Source organism: Loxodonta africana, chromosome 19, assembly GCF_030014295.1.
Source record: "Loxodonta africana isolate mLoxAfr1 chromosome 19, mLoxAfr1.hap2, whole genome shotgun sequence".
NCBI lineage: Eukaryota > Metazoa > Chordata > Mammalia > Proboscidea > Elephantidae > Loxodonta > Loxodonta africana.
In genome coordinates this window covers 61,675,626-61,698,703 of record NC_087360.1, presented here as the reverse complement: position 1 = coordinate 61,698,703, position 23,078 = coordinate 61,675,626, and the positions used below count along the sequence as shown (strand labels likewise).

The 23,078-nt window shown below is 37.5% G+C and overlaps 1 protein-coding gene across 1 annotated transcript in view; it reads left to right on the top strand.

Moving 5' to 3' along the window:
* ADAM32 (ADAM metallopeptidase domain 32) overlaps positions 1-23,078 on the top strand; it is a 152,739-nt gene that overhangs the window by 37,830 nt on the left and 91,831 nt on the right. The window contains exons 5-8 of the mRNA XM_064271941.1: positions 1,999-2,075; positions 3,490-3,667; positions 11,209-11,277; positions 22,983-23,054. Coding sequence (XP_064128011.1) covers positions 1,999-2,075; positions 3,490-3,667; positions 11,209-11,277; positions 22,983-23,054 — 396 coding nt within the window. The remainder of the gene's footprint in view (positions 1-1,998; positions 2,076-3,489; positions 3,668-11,208; positions 11,278-22,982; positions 23,055-23,078) is intronic.

The window sequence follows — 23,078 nt, the reverse complement described above, 5'->3', positions numbered from 1 at the left end:
TTTTTATTGAGAAATTAGCTGTCAGTCTAATTATTGCTCCTGTGATGGTTGTCTGCCTTCTTTGGTTGCTTTCAAGAAATTTTCTTCGTTTTTGGTTTTCGTCAGTTTTGCTATGATGTGGGCTAGGTTGTTATAGGACTTTTTGATTTTGTAGCTTAACTTGTTCTCCTCATTTTTGGAAAGTACTCAGGCACTAGTTATTCAAAAACACTGCTTCTGCTTCACTCTTTATCTCTTCTTTTGGGGTTCAAGCTACACCTATGTTAGATATTTTCACATTGTCCCCTATGTCTCTTATCTTCTCTTAAGTATTTTCCAAACTTTTGTCTTCCTTTGATTATATCTGGATTTTTTTAAACATATCTTCTAGTTCATGAATTTTCTTTTCAGCTTTGTCTACTCTGCCTTTAAACTCATCCATTGAGTTATTAACTTCAATTATTATACTTTCTAGTCATGGAATTTCAACTGGTATATTTTTTTATACTTTTGAGTTATCTGCTGAAATTGTATTTTTGTCTTTGAATGTATTAAACACAATTATTTTAAAGTCTTTATATGATAATTTTTATTATCTAGTACCCTTGTGTACCTGTTTCTATGGAATATACTTCTTCTTGGTATAAATTATGTGGTCTTGTTTCTCTATGAGGCTGGTTATTTTCTTATTTAGTGCAGGACATTGTATATAAAAAATTATGTAAATAAATTGAGATCTAAAGTGATGTTATCTTTCTCTAGAGAGGATATACATTGCTTTTGACTAGTGGCTAGAGGCGTTAATAATCCCAACTCATCTTCGTACTGTTTTAGGAATTGTGATTAATCAGACCTGGGCTTTGGTCTCTCTGAGGCCCAGTTTATTTCTCATCCACCTTACTCCTGGGATGCAGCTCTTCAGAGTCCCAGTCCAAAGTGTGATGATTTTACCAGGTGCTCTCTTTGTGGATCTTTGAATTCTAATTTATGTTCCTTTAATTTTTGAGGCTGGCAAAGGCTTTACTTAGCTTCTCTGTCGCTACTTCTACAAACGACAGATGCTTCTAAGGGGCAGTTGGCTTCAAATGCTGGCCTTACCTCTTTTGGTTGCTATATTCTACTGGATCCTGGCCCTACTATGATTTACTGATGTTGTTAGGTTTTGTGTGCCACCAACATGATCCTAAAGAATATTTTGTTCTACTTTTCCCATTGTTCTCAGTGAGAGAATTGGCCATATTTACTTAGGCTGTCATTACTGGAAATGGAAGCCCTGCTCCTGATCAAGCATTCAGTGTGAATGTAGTTATGTAGTAATTATTAATCAGCATCTTGGTTAAGGTAACCAAAAAGAAGCAGGATGAGAGGAAGGAATTAGGAAACTTGAGGCTGCTTAAGACCAATGTACCCAGAAAGCATAAATACAGGTTTTAAATGAGATAAAGAAATGTATTTCATAATATGACTCTCTTCATAGGGGAATTTAAGATATTTCTGGAGTTGGGATTCAGGATATCAGGTAGCTAGGAAAGAATCCTTCTAACTAGTAACTGGGAATCATACCATAAACCCTGTCAAAGAGGATCTGGTTTCAAGAAGAGCTGACACTAGGGGCTGATGACTTCATGAAGTGGGGTAGATATTGTAATATTGGAACAGAATCAGAACTGAAAAGATCAACTTACATTTTAAACTTTGTCAGACTGGATATTGTAAGCCAAAGACCTAAATTATATATTGGAAAATAATTTTGTCTTTAAATGACTACAATACGGGATAACACTTTGGAAGTAGGATGTAAAAAAGTAATCACAAGTAATAACGTAAAAAGGTGGTAGGTAATACAGTGAAAGTGGCAAGTATGGTGCGACTTTTTTTCTGAATGTCACTTTATTCACACTGATATACATTGTGTAGCCTGTAAAGGGTAAGGGGGGGGGAATAAAAATTAAAAAGTAGGAGATCAATAGAAAGTTTTGTCAATTCCTAAATAACAATGTTACTTTTTTTCTTTCCTAGACTCATTGCTACTACCAAGGATATATTGAAGGATATCCAAATTCTCTTGTCACACTCAGCACGTGCTCTGGACTGAGGTTATTTATTATTGTTGATTATAGAACATCGTAGTTATGATATTTGACAACAGGGAATGTGTTATGTTTATATTAAGGGTGCAGCTGGAGAGAGATTCCCATGTGGATATTCAATGATACCATACTGTGAACATGTTTCCTCTTCTCTTCTTTCTCCCCATTTTCCTGACTGACCAGGGAGACATTTCTAAACTCTTTGAAGGTTTAAGTTCCCTTCTCCTTGCTAAATCTCTTGTTTTTTTCTTAACTATAGCAATGATGAGGAGTGCTGGTGGTGCAGTGGCTAAAGCATTCAGCTGCTAACTGAAAGTTCAGTGGTTCAAACCTGCCAGCCACTCCATGGGAGAAAGATGTTGCAGTTTGCTTCCATAAAGATTTACAGCCTTGGAAATCCTATGGGGCAGTTCTACTCTGTCCTGTAGGGTCGCTATGAGTTGGAATCGACTTTATGGCAACAGGTTTGGGGTATCCAGTGTTTGGAGATATAAAGAAATAAATAGAAATAAATAAGGCATGTTTATTTCTTAAGGAAACCATCTTCAGAGTGAGAAGGCAAATTGTATATAAACCAATAATGACTAATGTATTGCTGGTTCTCTCACCACCACCCCCCCCTCCAAGTTATATTACTATCTTAAAACTCTCCAAGCGTTGTTGGGTCTCCTCCATAGTGCTTAGAGAATTTTCCATTCTGTCAGATAATTCTCCACCTTCATTACATAGTATAGATTATTTGTTTTCACAAACAAATGTTCCTCAATGCTGTTTACATGGAACTCAGAAATTTGGACCTGAAATTTGGTTTTCAAGGAATGGTGACTCCACCTACTTCCTCTATTCAGTGAAGAATGGTTATACAAGATATTTATACTTTAAAATCTTGCTTTTAATTTCTTGTTCAGATTTTTTGCATAAACAAAATTAGTAAAATATTTTATGCTTACTGCTTATTTATTTTATAAATTAAATTACTTATTGTGTATTTCTTTTGTTATACAATCAGTATAATCATTTTTCAAAAAACCAGGGAGAAATTAAGATTTCTACTTACTACTCTATCCTGATGAGTCGGAATCGACTCGACGGCACTGGGTGGGTATTACTTTGAGTACTGACTTTTGAAAACAGGGAAATTACTTGATCACTATAATGCTGTATACAAGTACACCAGCAATTGATTGGGTAATTTCTGCTGCCTTTTAGAAGTGTAAAATAGACAAGAAAGAAAGCATTGGTTCTGTGGATCATGAAGATCTTTGTAGCTTCAGAATTGTCTCCAAAACCTAAAGAGTTTGGGTCAAAATATTAGGTCAAAAAGATTTTGTATCTTTATTATTCTTTTCTTTTGGATCCTGTCAGCTTCATAATATAGATTTGGTTAAAAAGACTTAAAATTTTATTCTTAATTTTACAGAGGAATATTGCAATTTGAAAATGTTTCCTATGGAATTGAGCCTCTGGAATTGTCAGTTGAATTTCAGCATCTTCTTTATGAACTTAAGAGTGAAAACAATGAATTTGCAATTTTTTCTGAAAATAGCAGAAGCATAGAGACAAAACCAGTGGACTCTAATATTTTTACAGGTGAAAAAGTGAGTAGTGTATGTTTTATTACTATTTTCAAAGCAGCTATTGATTCTATTTATTTTAAAAAATAAATTAAGAACCCTCATCCATTGCAGGTGGGAATGTAAAATGGTACAGCTACTAAAGAAAACAGTTGATGGTTGATGGTTCCTCAAAAGGATGAACATAGAACTACCATATGACCCAGCAATCCCAATCCTAGATATATACCCAGAAGAAGAGAAGGCAGGAACACAAACAGAAACCTGTACATCAATGTTCATTGCAGCACTTTTCACAAGAGCTGAAGGTGGAAACAACTTAAATGTCCATCAACAGATGAATGGATAAACAAAATGTTAAAATCATTTTTAATCAAATGGTGGAATACTATTCAACCATAGAGAGAAATGAAGTTCTGATGCTTGCCACTGCATGGATGAACCTTGAAAATATCATGTGGAGCGAAATAAGTCAGTTGCAGGAGAACAAATGTTGTATGATCTCGCTTATATGAAATAAGCAAATACATAAAAACCAAAGATTATTAGTGGTTATCAAGGGTGGAAAGGGTGAGGAAAGGGGGAGTTTTGCTTATGGGGCATTGAGTTTATGTTAATTGTGGTGGAATGATTTGGAAAAGGATAGTGAGAATGGTTGTACAACTTACAGAATGTAATCAGTGTCACTGAAGTGTAGAAATTGTTGATATGGCTATGTTTTGTTATGTATGCTTTTACCACAATAAAAGAAATTAATTAGCCCATTAATTAGGAAATATTCTGTCTTGGTGAACATTCTCACCATTTCTTAACCTAGCAATTTCGTTCACACCATACATCATTGTTTTTCTCATTGTAACAATCATCTACTTCTCTTTAAAATTTTTTTTTGTTTTTTAAGAAACCAGACTTACCAGCCTAACAGAGACTGGAGAAACCCTGAGAGTATGGCCCCCGGAAGCCCTTTTAGCTCAGTAATGAGGTCACTCCTGAGGTTCACCCTTCAGCCAAAGATTAGACAGGCCCATAAAACAAAAAGAGACTAAAGGGGCACACCAACCCAGGGGCAAGGATTAAAAGACAGGAGAGGACCGGAAAACTGGTAATAGGGAACTCAAGCTCGAGAAGAGAGTGTTGACTTGTTGTGGGGTTGGTAACCAGTGTCGCAAAACAATATGTGTACTAACTGTTTAATGAGAAGCTAGTTTGTTCTGTAAGCCTTCATCTAAAGTACAATAATAATAAAAGTGCATTAGATTTGGGGAAAAAAATTTTTTTTTATTTTAAAATTTTATTGTAAATATATGCAACATAAATTTTGCCATTTTAACCATTTTTAAGTGTACACTTCAGTGGCATTAATTACATTCACAATGTTATGCAACCATCACCAGTATCTATTTTTAAAACTTTCAACACTCCAAATAAATTCTGTACTTTTTAAGCAGTAACTCCCCATTTCCTTCTCTCTCAGCCCCTGGTAACCTTTCAAATACCTTTTATTTCTGTCATGGACTGAACTGTGTCCCCCCAAAATATGTGTCAACGTGTTTAGGCCATGATTTCCAGTATTGTAAGGTTGCCCTCCATTTTGTGGTTTTGCTATATGTTATAAATCATAATCTCTGCTGTGGTTAAAGAGGATTAGGGTCAGATGTAACACCCTTGCTCAGGTCACATCCCTGATCCAATGTAAAGGGAGTTTCCCTGGGGTGTGGCCTGTACCACCTTTTTATCTTACAAGAGGTAAAAGGAAAGGGAAGGAAGAAGAGAGCTGGGGACCTCATACCTCCAAGAAAGCAGTGTTGGGAGCAGAGCGTGTCCTTTGGACCTGGGGTTCCTGCGCAGAGAAGCCCCTAGTCCAGGGGATGATTCATGATAAGGACCTTCTTCCGATGCTGACAGAGAAAGCCTTTTTCTGGAGCCGATGCCCTCAATTTGGACTTTTAGCCTACTAGACTGTGAGAAAATACATTTCTCTTTGTTAAAGCTATCTACTTGTGATATTTCTGTTATAGAAGCACTAGATGACTAAGAAATTTCTATGTATTTCCTGATTCTAGTTCTTTCATATAAGTGGAATACTACAATATTTGTCCTTTTGTGTCTGGCTTATTTAACTTAACGTAATGTTTTCAAGGTTCATCCATGTTGTAGCATATATCAGAACTTCATTCCTTTTTACGGCTGAATAATTCTATTGTGTGTATATTTTGCATTTGTTTATCCATTCATCTGTTGATAGACACGGCTTTTTTTCTTCCACATTTTGGCTATTGTGAATAATGCTGCTGTGAACATTGGTGTGCAAGTATCTGTTTGGTCCTCTGCTTTCAATTCTTTTGGCTATATACCCAGGAGTGGAATTACTGGGCCATATGGTATTTCTTTAACTTTTTGTGCAACTGTCAAATTGTTTTCCACAGTGGCTACAGCATTTTACTTTCCCACCACCGATGCACCAGGGTTCACATTTCCTACATCCTTATCAACACTTGCTACTTTCTGTTTTTTTTTTTTTTGTGTGTGGTTGTTGTTGTTAATAATAGCCATCCTAGTGTGTGTGAATGGTATCTCACTGTGGTTTTGATTTGTGTTTCCCTAATGACTAATGATTTTGAGCATCTTTTCATGTGTTTATTGGCCATTGGCCTATCTCCTTAGGATAAATGTCTACGCAAGTCCTTTGCCCATTTTTTAATTGGATTGTTTGTCTTTTTGTTTTGTAGGAGTTCTTTATATATTCTGTATATTAAACCCTTATCAGATATATCATTTGCAAATATTTTCTCCGAATCTGTGGGTTGTCCTTTTACTTTCTTGATAACCTCCTTTGATGCACAACAGTTTTTAATTTTGATGTACTGCTGCTTACCTATCTTTTTTCTTTTATTGCTTGAACTTTGAGTGTCATATCCAAGAAACCATGGCCAAATCCAAGGTCATGAAGATTTACCCCTATGTTTTCTTCTAAGAGTTTTATGGTTTTAACTCTTATATTTAGGCCTTTGATCCATTTTAAGTTAATTTTTATATATGGTATGAGATTTGGGTCCAACTTCATTCTTTTGCATGTGAAAATCCAATTGTTCCAGTACCATTTGCTGAAGATTCTGTTCTTTCCCCATTGAATGGATTTAACACCCTAATCGAGTATCAATAGACCATAGATATGTGGATTTATTTTTGGACTCTCAGTTCTCTTCCATTGGTCTATATGCCTGTTCTTATACCAGTAAAAACCTGTTTTGATTACTGTAGCTTTGTTGCTGTTAGTTGCTGTCAAGTCATCTCCAACTCATGGCAACCTTATGTAGAACAGAACAAATCATTGCCTGGTCCTATGCCATCTTCATGATCATTGTCATGTTTGAGTCCCTTGTTGTGGCTGTTGTATCAATTGTTTCATTGAAGCTTTACCTCATTTTTCTGACCCTCTATTTTACCAAAATAAATATGTAACTCTTCACACTTCTTCTGAAGTGCCTTGGCAATCTACTTTCAAAAATTCTGCCGTTGAAAACCCTATGAAGCACAGTTCTACTCTGTTACACATGGGGTCACCATGAGTCAGTATCAACTGGATGGCAACTGGTTTGGCTTTTATTTTTTTATGCTGCAGATAGGTCCTTAGGTGGTGCATACAGTTTGTGCGTGGCTACTAATCCAAAGGAGCCCTGGTGGTGCAATGGGTAAGTGCTTGGATGCTAACCGAAAGGTTGGTGATTTGAGCCCACTCAGTGGCTCCACGGGAGAAAGACCTGCCAATATGTTCCCATAAAGATTACAGCCTAGAAAACTCAATGGGGCAGTTCTACTCTGTGATACAGGGTCACTATGAATCAAAATTGACTAACCCCACCTAACAACAACAACAACAGTAATCCAAATGTTGGTGTTTCCAATACAGCCAGCAACATCAAGGAAGACAGTCCTGGCAATCTACTTCTGTAAGATTACAACCATCGACAATACAGTTCTACCCTGACACCTGTGTGCTGAGTTGGAATCAACTTGATGGCAACGGGTTTTGGTTTTTTGGTTTGGTTTATGTTGCAAATACACAGATACAGTTATGAGATTTCTGTTCATGATTTTTCTAGTTGGATCTGCTGTTTCTGGATCCTGCCTATGCATCTTTCTTGATGTATGCCCTCAATTTGCTGGAATATATCCCAAAAATACTTTTCCCCAATATTCTGAAGATTTTGCATATCTTAAAATATTTTTATTGTGCCTTCAAACTTATTTTCTTTTTTACTATGCATAGAATGCTATATAAAAATCAAATAAAAATATTATTCTCAGAAATTTGAAGGCATTGCCTTCTGGTAATCAGTACTATTGCTGATCAGAACTGTGAGGCATACCTTTGTTGCTTCTTGATTTGCCTTCTGGGAAATTTTCTTGTCTGTATTTTCCAATTGTTCTATTGAATTCTTTAGTTTTTTGAGCATATTTCAAACTGTTCGTATTATATGAGTTTTTCATTTTGAGGTTATATTGTTGGATGCTTGTGTAACTGCATGATTTTTGTTATGATTTGGTTTGTTTATTGACATAAAAACATTGTTGTGGCTATTGTGTCAGTCCCTCTCATTGAGAGTTTACTCTCTTTATTCCTTTGAATGCTAATTACCTTATATTCTGTTTCATCTGATATTAATATTCCTACACTGTGTTTATTTTTATTAGTGTTTACCTGCTATATATTTTTCTGTCCCTTTACTTTTCTGTGTTTCTGAGACAGCATGTCTTATATATATTTCTGTTATATACATATTCCCAGCTTATAAAACCTAAAAACAAACTTTTTTGTTTGTTTTTAGTAATTTTTTAAATTCTCTTTGAAAGTATCTGCCTTTTAAACACATGTTTAATTCCTTTATTCCAGTTTTTGTTTGTTTTCTGTGCTTTTCTTCTTTCTCTTTCTCCTTTACTTCCTCCTCCTTCATTTATGTTCCTTCCACCCTATGTTGATTTGATTTGATTTCTTATTCCCACTGTTTTTTTTTTTTTTTTTCTTGTTTGGAGGATATTTATTTTCTTTTAATTGTTTAAAGGGTTTTTTTTTTTTTTTTTACATTTTATAATATGAATAATTACATTTACATATTTTTTTCCACTGAAGTACATCTTGCTTCAGGAGTCTGTGGCAATAAACTCTTGTATTTTTCCTGTGTCTTAAAATGCCTCTATTTCACTTTTTTCTTGAATAATGGTTTCCTGGATATGGAAGTATGTTTTTTTCTCCCTTATTATTTTTAAGATATCAATCTATTATATTCTGACACCTTTTGATGCTGATAAGTGTGAAGTCATTCTGTTATTTGTTTTTAGGAACTTTGTGTTTTCTGCCAGATTTAAAAAATTTCTTTGTATTTCGCTTTTAGCAGTTTCACAATGAAATGTCAAGATGTGTGTTCTTTTATCCTTTTGTGATTTTCTATGTTGTTTGTATTTAAATTTATACACATACAGAAATCTGAAAATATAAATTTCATGATTATTTTGGTGCCAAAAAACCCCAATAAATGAACTCCTTTCAAAATGATTTTGACTCATGGTGACCCCATGTGTGTCAGAGTAGAACTGTGCTCCATAGGGGTTTCAGTGGCTAATATTTTGGAAATAGATTACCAGATTTTTCTTCTAAGGTGCCTCTGAACAGCCAACCTTGCTGAGCACTTATTGTTTGCACAACCCGGGGACCCTCAATTTTAGTGCAGCCCTTTTTAGTTCCTTTTCATTTAATGCTGATCATCCTTTCTATTCCCCCCAAGCACTGTCCATATGAGCTTGTATTTCTTATGTCAGAATATAGTATATATATGCCTATAAATACTGATATTTTACAAAAGTTTAAACTTATAAGTTTAATTTATAAAAATGTAAGCTTTTAACTTTAAACAACCTCAAAAATATGGTAGTGTTAGGAAACTTAGTTGTCTTCTTTGAGTTTACGACAATTTATAGGCAAGGAACATTTGATCAGAACTTTTCTTTAAATGTGTTATCAATTATTTTTAAGCAAATCTTTGTGCACTCAAGCATCATAAAATAGGTGTGAGAATAAAACAAGTGCAAGAAGAAGGCCAAGATTTTAAAATTTCAGAGCAGGATCCTGGGGATTCAAAGACTGGCGTCAGAATCTGTTTGTGTAGAAAATGTCTCAGCAGAATGATATTAAATCACAGAGATATGATTTGAGCATGATAAACTAAGTTATTCCAAGATAACTCTCTGAGTATTGGAAGTGTCAGATTTTGAGGTTACAAATTAAAATAATTCATCCATTCAACAAAAATGTATTGAGTGCTTCCTGTATTATGTAATATAGCTCTACAATTAATTGTTTGCTAATGTTAATTCTCTGGGCACTTGGTGGTATAATAACATATCTATTACCTATTGCTTCATAACAAACACCCAAGATTTCCAAAAAACCAAACCCGTTGCCATCATGTTGATTTGACTCACAGTGACCCTATAGGACCTAGTAAAACTGCCCCATACTGTTTCCAGGCCTGTAAGCAGACTGCCACATCTTTCTCCTGAGGAATGGCTAGTGGGTTTAAACCACCTATCTTTCAGTTAGTGGCTGAGCACTTAACTACTGCACCACCAGGGCTCCATACCCAAGATTTAGAGCCTTAAAATTAAAACTACAACCATTTATTATTACTTACTTTTCTGTGAAGGAGCCCTAGTGGTGCAAAGGTTAAGCACTCAGCTGCTAACTGAAGGGTTGGCTCTTAGAATCTACCAGCAGCTTTGTAGGAGAAAAGACCTAGTGATCTGCTCCTGTAATGACTATAGCCTAGGAAACCCTATGGGGCAGTTCTATTCCGTCATATACGGTCACTAAGAGTTGGAATCAACTTGATGACACACAACAACAACACTTATCCACGAGTCTCTGAGTGGCACATATGGTTAAGTACTTGGCTACTAACCAAAGGTTGGTGGTACAAATCCATCCAGAGGCACCTCAGAAGAAAGGCCTGGTCGTCCAATTCTGAAAGATCACAGCCATTGTAAACCCTACGCAGCTCTACTCTGAAACGCAGGGGGGTTGTGTGAGTCGGAATCCACTCAACAGCAACTGGTTTTTTGTTTGTTTTGGTGGAGTCAGCCGGGCAGTGCTGCTGATCAGTGAAGCTTGCTCATATGTCCGTAGTTAGGTGGCAGGTTGGCTGGGGGCTGGCTAATCTAGGGGGGCTTCCCATTCCATAACTGATGGTAGCAGGCTTTTGGATGGTACCATGGAGGTGCATGGAGGCAGTTTAGAGCAGAAGTTTAATTTTTTTCTGATAAGCAGATGAAATAGATGGTTAGAGATGCTAGGTGTTTTAATAAGTAATATTATAGCTTCATAACTGATGTTATTATTACTTGAGTCTATTGTCATGAAACTTAAAGCACAATACATTGGTATTAACCAATTATAAAATACAAACACCTAGCATATGTAAATTCTGTGGTTACAGTTCCACTAAAGAGTTCAGAAGAAAACACATTATGAAAATTTTCAAGGCTTTAAATTCTGTTTTTCTTTTTTCTAGGCAGAAGCAGCCGTTCCAAATTTATATCCTCTTTACCTAGAAATATATATTGTTGTGGACAAAACTTTGGTATGTGTTTTACTTTTTCTTTACTTTTAAATATTTGATGAGAATGTATGATTATCCCTGAGTGACTTGGAGCCTTGATGGTGCAGTGGTTAAGAGCTTGGCTGCTAACCAAAACGTTGGCAGTTGGAATCCACCAGCCCCTCCTTGGAAACCCATTGGGGCAGTTCTGCTCGGTCCTATAGAGTCACTATGAGCTGGAATTGACATGGGTTTGGTTTGGAGCTTTTGAGAGTAACTTAAAGATTCCAATATTCTTGCTCCCATGTCATAGAGAAAACAGTAGAAGAATTTGCAAACTGAAAACCAAATAGTGAAAATTATACTATTTCTATCAAAAATATTTTATTTGAACTCTTTATATAACAATCCTGCAGAACAAATTGATTATTTTCCTGACACTTCATGTCTTCAGGAACTCTCTCATTCCACAATATTTTTTAATGATGGTATTTGGTTAAGGTGAAACTGTTTAAACTTTTAAGTTCTATTTAAGGGCAGTATGGAAAACCAATATGTAGTCTAGGGAGTGAGCTGCCAAACAGGCAACACGAGTTCTAGAAAACATATATTGGTAACAAAAGAGATGATAGCTGAACCATGTATGAAAACTGCTTATAGTGATGTGTTAAGATTTTTTTGGCTGTTATATATGGTCCACCTATTTCAGTCTGGACACCTCTAGATCCCCATTTTCCATAAAAAGTTTGAGAGCCCCTGGACTTCAGGACCTTGGGGTGATAACTTAGTTTGCAATCAAATAGGTATGGCTTTATTTCCCCTAATATTTCAAAGTTTTCAGAAAACAAGAGTAAAAATACACTTTCCAGGTTTTATTCTGATAAGCATTTGATTATCCCACCTATGGAATATCACATAAAATGTGAATTGTCCTCATTACTAATTCTGTTTATAGGATTATAGAGCTTGTCAGGAATCCAGAGTGGAGGATCAGAAACAGGAGAGAGCTGGAGAAGGATATGAAAATACTTGATTTATTAGAGTGCAGAGAGGAGGGTAAAGGAAACATTTAAAAGAAAATTGAGGTGTTTCTAGTAAAGATGTCTAAATTTCTAGGTAATATTTTGGATTATGAAAATTCTTTTTGTTTCAGGGTTATGTTATAAAAATTTGAGAGTTTTAAGTTTCTCGTCCAAATTGCTGGGTTTGCAAGCAATATAAAGCTGATTAAACATTTCTGTTCTATATTTTTATACATACTTACATATTCTTCAATAAATTCTTTCAACATACATTGAGGGAGATGCATGACATCTGTGTTACTAGATGTTAGGCATGTAAAAGAAGGATAATACTAATATCGTCTTCATTGATTTCACAAAATTGTAAATACGTATTTGTCACCTAGCAAATTCAGTGTCATGATTGAGGGAAGCATATGGTGCTGTAAAAACACAGCCTCATGATGGAGACATACATGGAAGCGTACAATTGTAACCTAGGGTACAAGAAGAGCTTGCAAGTGAGACACTTAATCAAGACAAGAAATGGGGAATGAGGGGAAGGGAGGACCAATGTCTCAGTCTGGGTTCTCTAGAGAAGCAAAACCACTGAAATGTATTTATAAATACATATAGAGAGATTTACTTTAAGGAAATGGCTTATGCAAATTTGGGTGCTGGTAAGTCCCCAATCCATGGGTCAGGTGGCAGGCTTAAAGCTTCTGCCAGCTCACGTGGTTGCAGGGTCTGAGCAACCCAAAATCTGCAGGTCAGGCAGCAGGCTGAAGACGTCTGCAGGCTTATGTCTCGAGAACCAGAGGTCAGGCAAGAAGAAGAGTGCAGGGTGGAGAGAGAGTGAGCTTTGCCAGAACATTTATATACTGGAGATAGGGCACACCCCCAAGGAAATCCCCCTTTTCAAATGATTGGCTGTTCACATTAGATCACAAGATGGAAAGTGATTGTACAGTGTCTACCAAATCACTGAGACTCATACCAAAAAAAAACCAAACGAAACCCAGTGCTGCCGATTCGATTCCGACTCATAGTGACCCTACAGGACAGAGAGAACTGCCCCATAGAGTTTCCAAGGAGTGCCTGGTGGCTTCAAGCTGCCATCCATTTGGTAAGCAGCCATAACACTTAACCACTATGCCACCAGGGTTTCCCCCTGAGACTCATAGCCTAGCCAAGTCGATACATAACATTAACCATCACAGCCAAGGAAGACTTTGTGTCGTTTCTTTGCAAGGGCACATAAGTGTGAGAAAAGGCCCTTTTCACGACACTGTGAGAAGTTTGGTATGATTAATATACAGAATTGAACACGGGAAGTAGAAAGAGAGAAATTAAGGAATTGATAGGATATTTCGATTTTACCCTAAAAGCATTGGAGAGTCATTGAAAGATTTTAAGCAGGGGAGTGACATATTTAAATTTTCTTTTTTTGTGTCATCATTTTGGCAGTAGTATAGGGAGTGGATTGCTGGTGGGAAAAATGGAGCAGAAGGGACTATATAAGAGACTTTTCCAGCAACAAAGTGAAAAATTATGAATTAGTGGCATTAGGAATAGAAAGAAAGGGATAGATTTAGGTGAGGCTGAATTAGAAGGACTTATAAATTGATCTGATTCATTCATTTACTTAACAAATTTATTGAGCATCTTCTAGATGACAGTCAGTGTTCTAGTTACTGAGGACATGGCAGTGAACCAAACGGAAAAGTTTCTGCTGTCGTGGACATGCATTGTTATAACTGTAGGAGGTGACAGATGATAATACCATTTACTAAAGTAGTGAAAATGTAAGTAGGAGCATTTTTTTTTTTTTTTTTATTGAGGGAGGGGGTGGAGATGTGTTCAGTTTTGGATATGTTTAGTCTGGAAGGCCTGTGGGGCATCCAAAGGGTGGTGTTCTACAGGAAGTTCATCTACGTATAGGGAGTTCGGGAGAGAGAGGTGTTCTAAACATATGTGAATCATGAACATATAGACTAGGATTAATGCCAGTGGAGTAAAAAGGGCAGCAAGGAAAGATGTAAAAAATGAGAAAAGAGATCCCCTTGGGCACAATTTTTTTAGTATTAGAAGGAGAGGAGGTAAGGCAGAACGGGTAGCACCTGATTTTGGGGATTGCTCTCTGAATTCTTGCAGATAATCAACCTTTTTATCCTACAGTCGAGTTTGGCTTGTTAAGCCAAGCTTCTCCTTTTTTCTTTTTAAAATCATTTTAAACTCTCTTGGTTATTTCCAAAGAAGAATAAAGCTGATGTGAGTTGGGTGTTGCCTCACTTGATTGCCTCGGTGGACTTCCGAGGAACAGTTTCTGAAGAGGAGCATTACAAAGTAGAATTCTTCCAGGCTCTACTGGATCAAGATATTACAGAATGTCCGTGTCAGTCATTCTTTTAGTCCTCCTGACATGTATAATGAGCTGTAAAAATTCCCTGTTTAGCCCCTGTTATGGATTTTGAAATAATTACAGGTTCATGAATGACTGCAAAAAATCTTATAGGGAAGTCCTGTGTACCCTTCTCCCAGCCTCGCCAACGGTTAACATCTTAACACAATATAATACAATATCGAAACCAAAATCCACAGAGTTCATTTAGATTTCATCAGTTATATACATACTTTTGTGTGTGTGTATGACTTTATGCAAATTTATCACGTGTTGCCTTGTGTAACCACCACCACAATCAAAAAACTCACCACAAGACTCCCTATTGTTATCACTTTATAGCCACACCCATCCTCTCTCCCTTACTCTAACCCATGGCTGCCATGAATTTATTCTCCATCTCTATGATTATTGTCCTGAATTTCATGAATGTTACATTAATGGAGTCATGCAGTATGTATGTATCCTTTTGAGATTGTTTTTTTACACTCAATATAATATTCTTTTTATTTTTTATTTTTTATTTTTTTTTATAATAACTTTTATTAAGCTTCAAGTGAACGTTTACAAATCCAATCAGTCTGTCACATATAAGTTTACATACATCTCACTCCCTACTCCCACTTACACTCCCCGTCTTGAGTCAGCCCTTTCAGTCTCTCCTTTCTTGACCATTTTGCCGGCTTCCCTCTCTCTCTATCCTCCCATCCCCCCTCCAGACAAGAGTTGCCAACACAATCTCAAGTGTCCACCTGATATAATTAGCTCACTCTTCATCAGCATCTCTCTCCCACCCGCTGACCAGTCCCTTTCATTTCTGATGAGTTGTCTTCGGGGATGGTTCCTGTCCTGTGTCAACTGAAGGTCTGGGGAGCATGGCCGCCGGGATTCCTCCAGTCTCAGTCAGACCATTAAGTTTGGTCTTCTTATGAGAATTTGGGGTCTGCATCCCACTGATCTCCTGCTCCCTCAGGGGTCCTCTGCTGAGCTCCCTGTCAGGGCAGTCATCAATTGTGGCCGGGCACCAACTAGTTCTTCTGGTCTCAGGATGCTGTAGGTCTCTGGTTCATGTGGCCCTTTCTGTCTCTTGGGCTCTTAGTTGTCATGTGGGCTTGGTGTTCTTCATTTTCCTTTGCTCCAGGTGGGTTGAGACGAATTGCTGCATCTTAGATGGCTGCTTGTTAGCATTTAAGACCCCAGACGCCACATTTCAAAGTGGGATGCAGAATGATTTCATAATAGAATTATTTTGCCAATTGACTTAGAAGTCCCCGCAAACCATGCTCCCCAGACCCCCGCGCTTGCTCCGCTGACCTTTGAAGCATTCATTTTATCCCGGAAACTTCTTTGCTTTTGGTCCAGTCCAATTGAGCTGACCTTCCATGTATTGAGTGTTGTCTTTCCCTTCACCTAAAGCAGTTCTTATCTACTGATTAATTAATAAAAAAACCCTCTCCCACCCTCCCTCCCTCCCCACCTCGTAATCACAAAAGTATGTGTTCTTTTCAGGTTTACTATTTCTCAAGATCTTATAATAGTGGTCTTATACAATATTTGTCCTTTTGCCTCTGACTAATTTCGCTCAGCATAATGCCTTCCAGGTTCCTCCATGTTATGAAATGTTTCAGAGATTCGTCACTGTTCTTTATCGATGCGTAGTATTCCATTGTGTGAATATACCACAATTTATTTAACCATTCATCCGTTGATGGACACCTTGGTTGCTTCCAACTTTTTGCTATTGTAAACAGAGCTGCAATAAACATGGGTGTGCATATATCTGTTTGTATGAAGGCTCTTGTATCTCTAGGGTATATTCCTAGGAGTGGGATTTCTGGCTTGTATGGTAGTTCTATTTCTAACTGTTTAAGATAACGCCAGATAGATTTCCAAAGTGGTTGTACCATTTTACATTCCCACCAGCAGTGTATGAGAGTTCCAATCTCTCCGCAGCCTCTCCAACATTTATTATTTTGTGTTTTTTGGATTAATGCCAGCCTTGCTGGTGTGAGATGGAATCTCATCGTAGTTTTAATTTGCATTTCTCTAATGGCTAATGATCGAGAGCATTTTCTCATGTATCTGTTGGCTGCCTGAATATCTTCTTTAGAGAAATGTGTGTTCATATCCTTTGCCCACTTCTTGATTGGGTTGTTTGTCTTTTTGTGGTTGAGTTTTGACAGAATCATGTAGATTTTAGAGATCAGGCGCTGGTCGGAGATGTCATAGCTGAAAATTCTTTCCCAATCTGTAGGTGGTCTTTTTACTCTTTTGGTGAAGTCTTTAGATGAGCATAGGTGTTTGATTTTTAGGAGCTCCCAGTTATCGGGTTTCTCTTCATCATTTTTGGTAATGTTTTGTATTCTGTTTATACCTTGTATTAGGGCTCCTAGGGTTGTCCCAATTTTTTCTTCCATGATCTTTATCGTTTTAGTCTTTATGTTTAGGTCTTTGATCCACTTGGAGTTAGTTTTTGTGCATGGTGTGAGGTATGGGTCCTGTTTCATTTTTTTACAAATGGATATCCAGTTATGCCAGCACCATTTGTTAAAAAGGCTGTCTTTTCCCCAGTTAATTGACACTGGTCCTTTGTCAAATATCAGCTGCTCATACGTGGATGGATCTATGTCTGGGTTCTCAATTCTGTTCCATTGGTCTATGTGTCTGTTGTTGTACCAATACCAGGCTGTTTTGACTACTGTGGCTGTATAATAGGTTCTGAAGTCAGGTAAGGTGAGGCCTCCCACTTTCTTCTTCTTTTTCAGTAGTGCTTTGCTTATCCGGGGCTTCTTTCCCTTCCATATGAAATTGGTGATTTGTTTCTCTATCCCCTTAAAATATGACATTGGAATTTGGATCGGAAGTGCGTTAAATGTATAGATGGCTTTTGGTAGAATAGACATTTTTACTATGTTAAGTCTTCCTATCCATGAGCAAGGTATGTTTTTCCACTTAAGTATGTCCTTTTGAATTTCTTGTAGTAGAGCTTTGTAGTTTTCTTTGTATAGGTCTTTTACATCCTTGGTAAGATTTATTCCTAAGTATCTTATCTTCTTGGGGGCTACTGTGAATGGTATTGATTTGGTTATTTCCTCTTCGGTGTTCTTTTTGTTGATGTAGAGGAATCCAAGTGATTTTTGTATGTTTATTTTATACCCTGAGACTCTGCCAAACTCTTCTATTAGTTTCAGTAGTTTTCTGGAGGATTCCTTAGGGTTTTCTGTATATATAATCATGTCATCTGCAAATAGTGATAACTTTACTTCTTCCTTGCCAATCCGGATACCTTTTATTTCTTTGTCTAGCCTGATTGCCCTGGCTAAGACTTCCAACACGATGTTGAATAAGAGTGGTGATAAAGGGCATCCTTGTCTGGTTCCCGTTCTCAAGGGAAATGCTTTCAGGTTCTCTCCATTTAGAGTGATATTGGCTGTTGGCTTTGCATAGATGCCCTTTATTATGTTGAGGAATTTTCCTTCAATTCCTATTTTGGTAAGAGTTTTTATCATGAATGGGTGTTGGACTTTGTCAAATGCCTTTTCTGCATCAATTGATAAGATCATGTGGTTTTTGTCTTTTGTTTTATTTATGTGATGGATTACATTAATGGTTTTTCTGATATTAAACCAGCCTTGCATACCTGGTATAAATCCCACTTGATCAGGGTGAATTATTTTTTTGATGTGTCGTTGGATTCTATTGGCTAGAATTTTGTTGAGGATTTTTGCATCAATGTTCATGAGGGATATAGGTCTATAATTTTCTTTTTTTGTAATGTCTTTACCTGGTTTTGGTATCAGGGAGATGGTGGCTTCATAGAATGAGTTGGGTAGTATTCCGTCATTTTCTATGCTTTGGAATACCTTTAGTAGTAGTGGTGTTAACTCTTCTCTGAAAATTTGGTAGAACTCTGCAGTGAAGCCGTCCGGGCCAGGACTTTTTTTTGTTGGGAGTTTTTTGATTACCGTTTCAATCTCTTTTTTTGTTAGGGGTCTATTTAGTTGTTCTACTTCTGAATGTGTTAGTTTAGGTAGGTAGTGTTTTTCCAGGAATTCATCCATTTCTTCTAGGTTTTCAAATTTGTTAGAGTACAATTTTTCATAATAATCTGCAATGATTCTTTTAATTTCATTTGGTTCTGTTGTGATGTGGTCCTTCTCATTTCTTATTCGGGTTATTTGTTTCCTTTCCTGTATTTCTTTAGTCAGTCTAGCCAATGGTTTATCAATTTGGTTAATTTTTTCAAAGAACCAGCTTTTGGCTTTGTTAAGTCTTTCAATTGTGTTTCTGTTCTCTAATTCATTTAGTTCAGCTCTAATTTTTATTATTTGTTTTCTTCTGGTGCCTGATGGATTCTTTTGTTGCTCAGTTTCTATTTGTTCAAGTTGTAGGGACAGTTCTCTGATTTTGGCTCTTTCTTCTTTTTGTATGTGTGCATTTATTGATATAAATTGGCCTCTGAGCACTGCTTTTGCTGTGTCCCAGAGGTTTTGATAGGAAGTATTTTCATTCTCGTTGCTTTCTATGAATTTCCTTATTCCCTCCTTGATGTCTTCTATAACCCAGTCTTTTTTCAGGAGGGTATTGTTCATTTTCCAAGTATTTGATTTCTTTTCCCTCGTTTTTCTGTTATTGATCTCTAGTTTTATTGCCTTGTGGTCTGAGAAGATGCTTTGTAATATTTCGATGTTTTGGACTCTGCAAAGGTTTGTTTTATGACCTAATATGTGGTCTATTCTAGAGAATGTTCCCTGTGCGCTGGAAAAAAAAGTATATTTTGCAGCAGTTGGGTGGAGAGTTCTGTATAAGTCAATGAGGTCAAGTTGGTTGATTGTTGTAATTAGATCTTCCGTGTCTCTGTTGAGCTTCTTACTGGATGTCCTGTCCTTCTCCGAAAGTGGTGTGTTGAAGTCTCCTACTATAATTGTGGAGGTATCTATCTCGCTTTTCAGTTCTGTTAAAATTTGATTTATGTATCTTGCAGCCCTGTCATTGGGTGCGTAAATATTTAATATGGTTATGTCTTCCTGATCAATTGTCCCTTTTATCATTATATAGTGTCCTTCTTTATCCTTTGTGGTGGATTTAAGTCTAAAGTCTATTTTGTCAGAAATTAATATTGCTACTCCTCTTCTTTTTTGCTTATTGTTTGCTTGATATACTTTTTTCCATCCTTTGAGTTTTAGTTTGTTTGTGTCTCTAAGTCTAAGGTGTGTCTCTTGTAGGCAGCATATAGATGGATCGTGTTTCTTTATCCAGTCTGTGACTCTCTGTCTCTTTATTGGTGCATTTAGTCCATTTACATTCAGGGTAATTATAGATAAATAAGTTTTTAGTGCTGTCATTTTGATGCCTTTTTATGTGTGTTGTTGACAATTTCATTTTTCCACACACTTTTTTGTGCTGAGGCGTTTTTCTTAGTAAATTGTGAGACCCTCATTTTCATAGTGTTTGACTTTATGTTAGTTGAGTCGTTACGGTTTTCTTGGTTTTTGTCTTGAGTTATAGAGTTGTTATGCCTTTTTGTGGTTACCTCATTATATACCCCTATTTTTCTAAGTAAAAACCTAACTTGTGTTGTTCTATATCGCCTTGTATCACTCTCCATATGGCAGTTCAATGCCTCCTGTATTTAGTCCCTCTTTTTGATTATTGTGATCTTTTACCTATTGACTTCCATGATTCCCTGTTATGTGTATTTCTTTTTAATTAATCTTAATTTGTTTGTTTTTGTGATTTCCCTATTTGAGTTGATATCAGGACGTTCTGTTTTGTGACCTTGTGTTGTGCTGGTATCTGATATTATTGGTTCTGTGACCAAACAATATCCTTTAGTATTTCTTGTAGCTTTGGTTTGGTTTTTGCAAATTCTCTAAACTTGTGTTTGTCTGTAAATATCTTAATTTCGCCTTCATATTTCAGAGAGAGTTTTGCTGGATATATGATCCTTGGTTGGCAGTTTTTCTCCTTCAGTGTTCTGTATATGTCGTCCCACTCCCTTCTTGCCTGCATGGTTTCTGCTGAGTAGTCAGAACATATTCTTATTGATTCTCCCTTGAAGGAAACCTTTCTTTTCTCCCTGGCTGCTTTTAAAATTTTCTGTTTATCTTTGGTTTTGGTGAGTTTGATGATAATATGTCTTGGTGTTTTTCTTTTTGTATCAATCTTAAATGGGGTTCGATGAGCATCTTGGATAGATATCCTTTCGTCTTTCATGATGTCAGGGAAGTTTTCTGTCAGAAGTTCTTCAACTATTTTCTCTGTGTTTTCTGTCCCCCCTCCCTGTTCTGGGACTCCAATCATCCGCAGGTTATCCTTCTTGATAGAGTCCCACATAATTCTTAGGGTTTCTTCATTTTTTTAAATTCTTTTATCTGATTTTTTTTCAGCTATGTTGGTGTTGATTCCCTGGTCCTCCAGATGTCCCAGTCTGCATTCTAATTGCTCGAGTCTGCTCCTCTGACTTCCTAGTGTGTTGTCTAATTCTGTAATTTTATTGTTGATCTTTTGGATTTCTACATGTTGTCTCTCTATGGATTCTTGCAACTTATTAATTTTTCCACTATGTTCTTGAATAATCTTTTTGAGTTCTTCAACAGTTTTATCAGTGTGTTCCTTGGCTTTTTCTGCAGATATCCTAATTTCATTTGTGATATCATTAAGCATTCTGTAAATTAGTTTTTTATATTCTGTATCTGATAATTCCAAAATTGTATCTTCATTTGGGAAAGATTTTGATTCTTTTGTTTGGGGGGTTGGAGAAGCTGTCATGGTCTGCTTCTTTAAGTGGTTTGATATGGATTGTTGTCTCCGAGCCATCACTGGGAAACTAGTTTTTCCAGAAAATCCGCTAAAAAAAAACTGCAGTCAGATCCCTATCAGAGTTCTCCCTCTGGCTCAGGCTATTCAGATGTTAATGAAGCCACCTGGGGAGGGTGGGGGAGGGAACAGAGAGATAGGAGAGCAGCACCTCAGAATATAGCCAGAGTTGCTTGTCTTGCTTGGAATGACTGTTATATCTGAGATTCCCGCGGGCGCGTCGCCTATGTGTGCTGGCTGTGTGGAGATTGCCCCCAGGGGGTCTGGCCTGCTGGAGTCACGGTCAGATCCTCCGCTTCCAGCCCCACGCCCAGCGTCAAGGCTCCCCTACTGGGACGGTGGACTCTCAACTCCAAAATCAGTCGCTGCCTCCCGGGGACTTCTCGTCCCTCCAGCCGCGTGGCCGTGCCGCCCCCGTGAACCAGGTGGGCCCCCTCCCGGGGTTAGTTCAGATGGGTGGAGTAGCTCCCCGTGCTTGTGCCGCGACCAAGTGTCCCGGCTGGAACGCTGTTCTCCCCACTCCAATACCAGTCGCTGCCTCCCGGGGACTTCTCCTACCGGCTGCGTCCCACGCCGCCCGCGCGACCCGGCTGGTCCCCTTCCCGGGGTTAGTTCAGGGGGTGGAGCAACTCTCCGTGTTTATGGCGTACCTGCGAGCAGTCCAAATCCCTGCGGGACGGTTCCCCGGCTCGGATGCTGCTCTTTCTGCTCCAAGATCAGTCACTGCCTCCCGGGGACTTCTCCTACCGGCTGCGTCCCACCCCGCCCGTGGAACCGGCTGGTCCCCCTCCCGGGGTTAGTTCAGGGGGGTGGAGCAGGTCTCTGTGCTTGTGCCGTACCTGACTGGTACGCTGGCTCCAGGCTCTGGAAACTATCGCTGCTTCCCTGTATTAGTTCGTTCTCCGTCTCTAAATCTGTGTTTGTTGTTCAGGGTTCGTAGATTGTTATGTATGTGATCGATTCACTTGTTTTTCCGTGTCTTTGTTGTAAGAGGGATCCGAGGTAGCGTCTGCCTAGTCCGCCATCTTGGCTCCCTCAATATAATATTCTTGAAGTTTATGCAAATCGTTTCATGTATCAGTAGTTCATTTCTTTTTTTTTTTTGGCTGAGTAGTGTTTTATAGTGTGAATGTACCATGATTTGTTTAACAAATTGACCATTGAAGGACACATGAGTAGTTTCCAGTTTTTGCCTATTACCAATAAAGTTTCTGTAAGCATTTGTGTACAGGTTTTTGTGTGAACATCAGTTTTCATTTCTTTGGGATAAATGTCCAGGAGTGCAATTGCTGGGTGATACGGTAAGTCCATTTTCTTATTTTGAAAGAAACCGCTAAAGTATTTTTCAGTGTGGCTGTACCATTTTATACTGCCACCAATGATGTATATTCATTTTTTATTTATTAATATCTTATCTTGGGCTGTTATAACCCCAAAGTAGCCTCAAACTTTCTAGGAGTAGATAGAGAGTAAATCCCCAAAACATTACCTAACAAATTGTATTTAAAATTAATTCTCTTTTTCAGTATGATTACTTGGGCTCTGATAATACGATAGTAACAAGTAAAATTGTTGAACTTACTGGCCTTGTAAATTCGGTAAGTACTTTCCTTTTCATATTA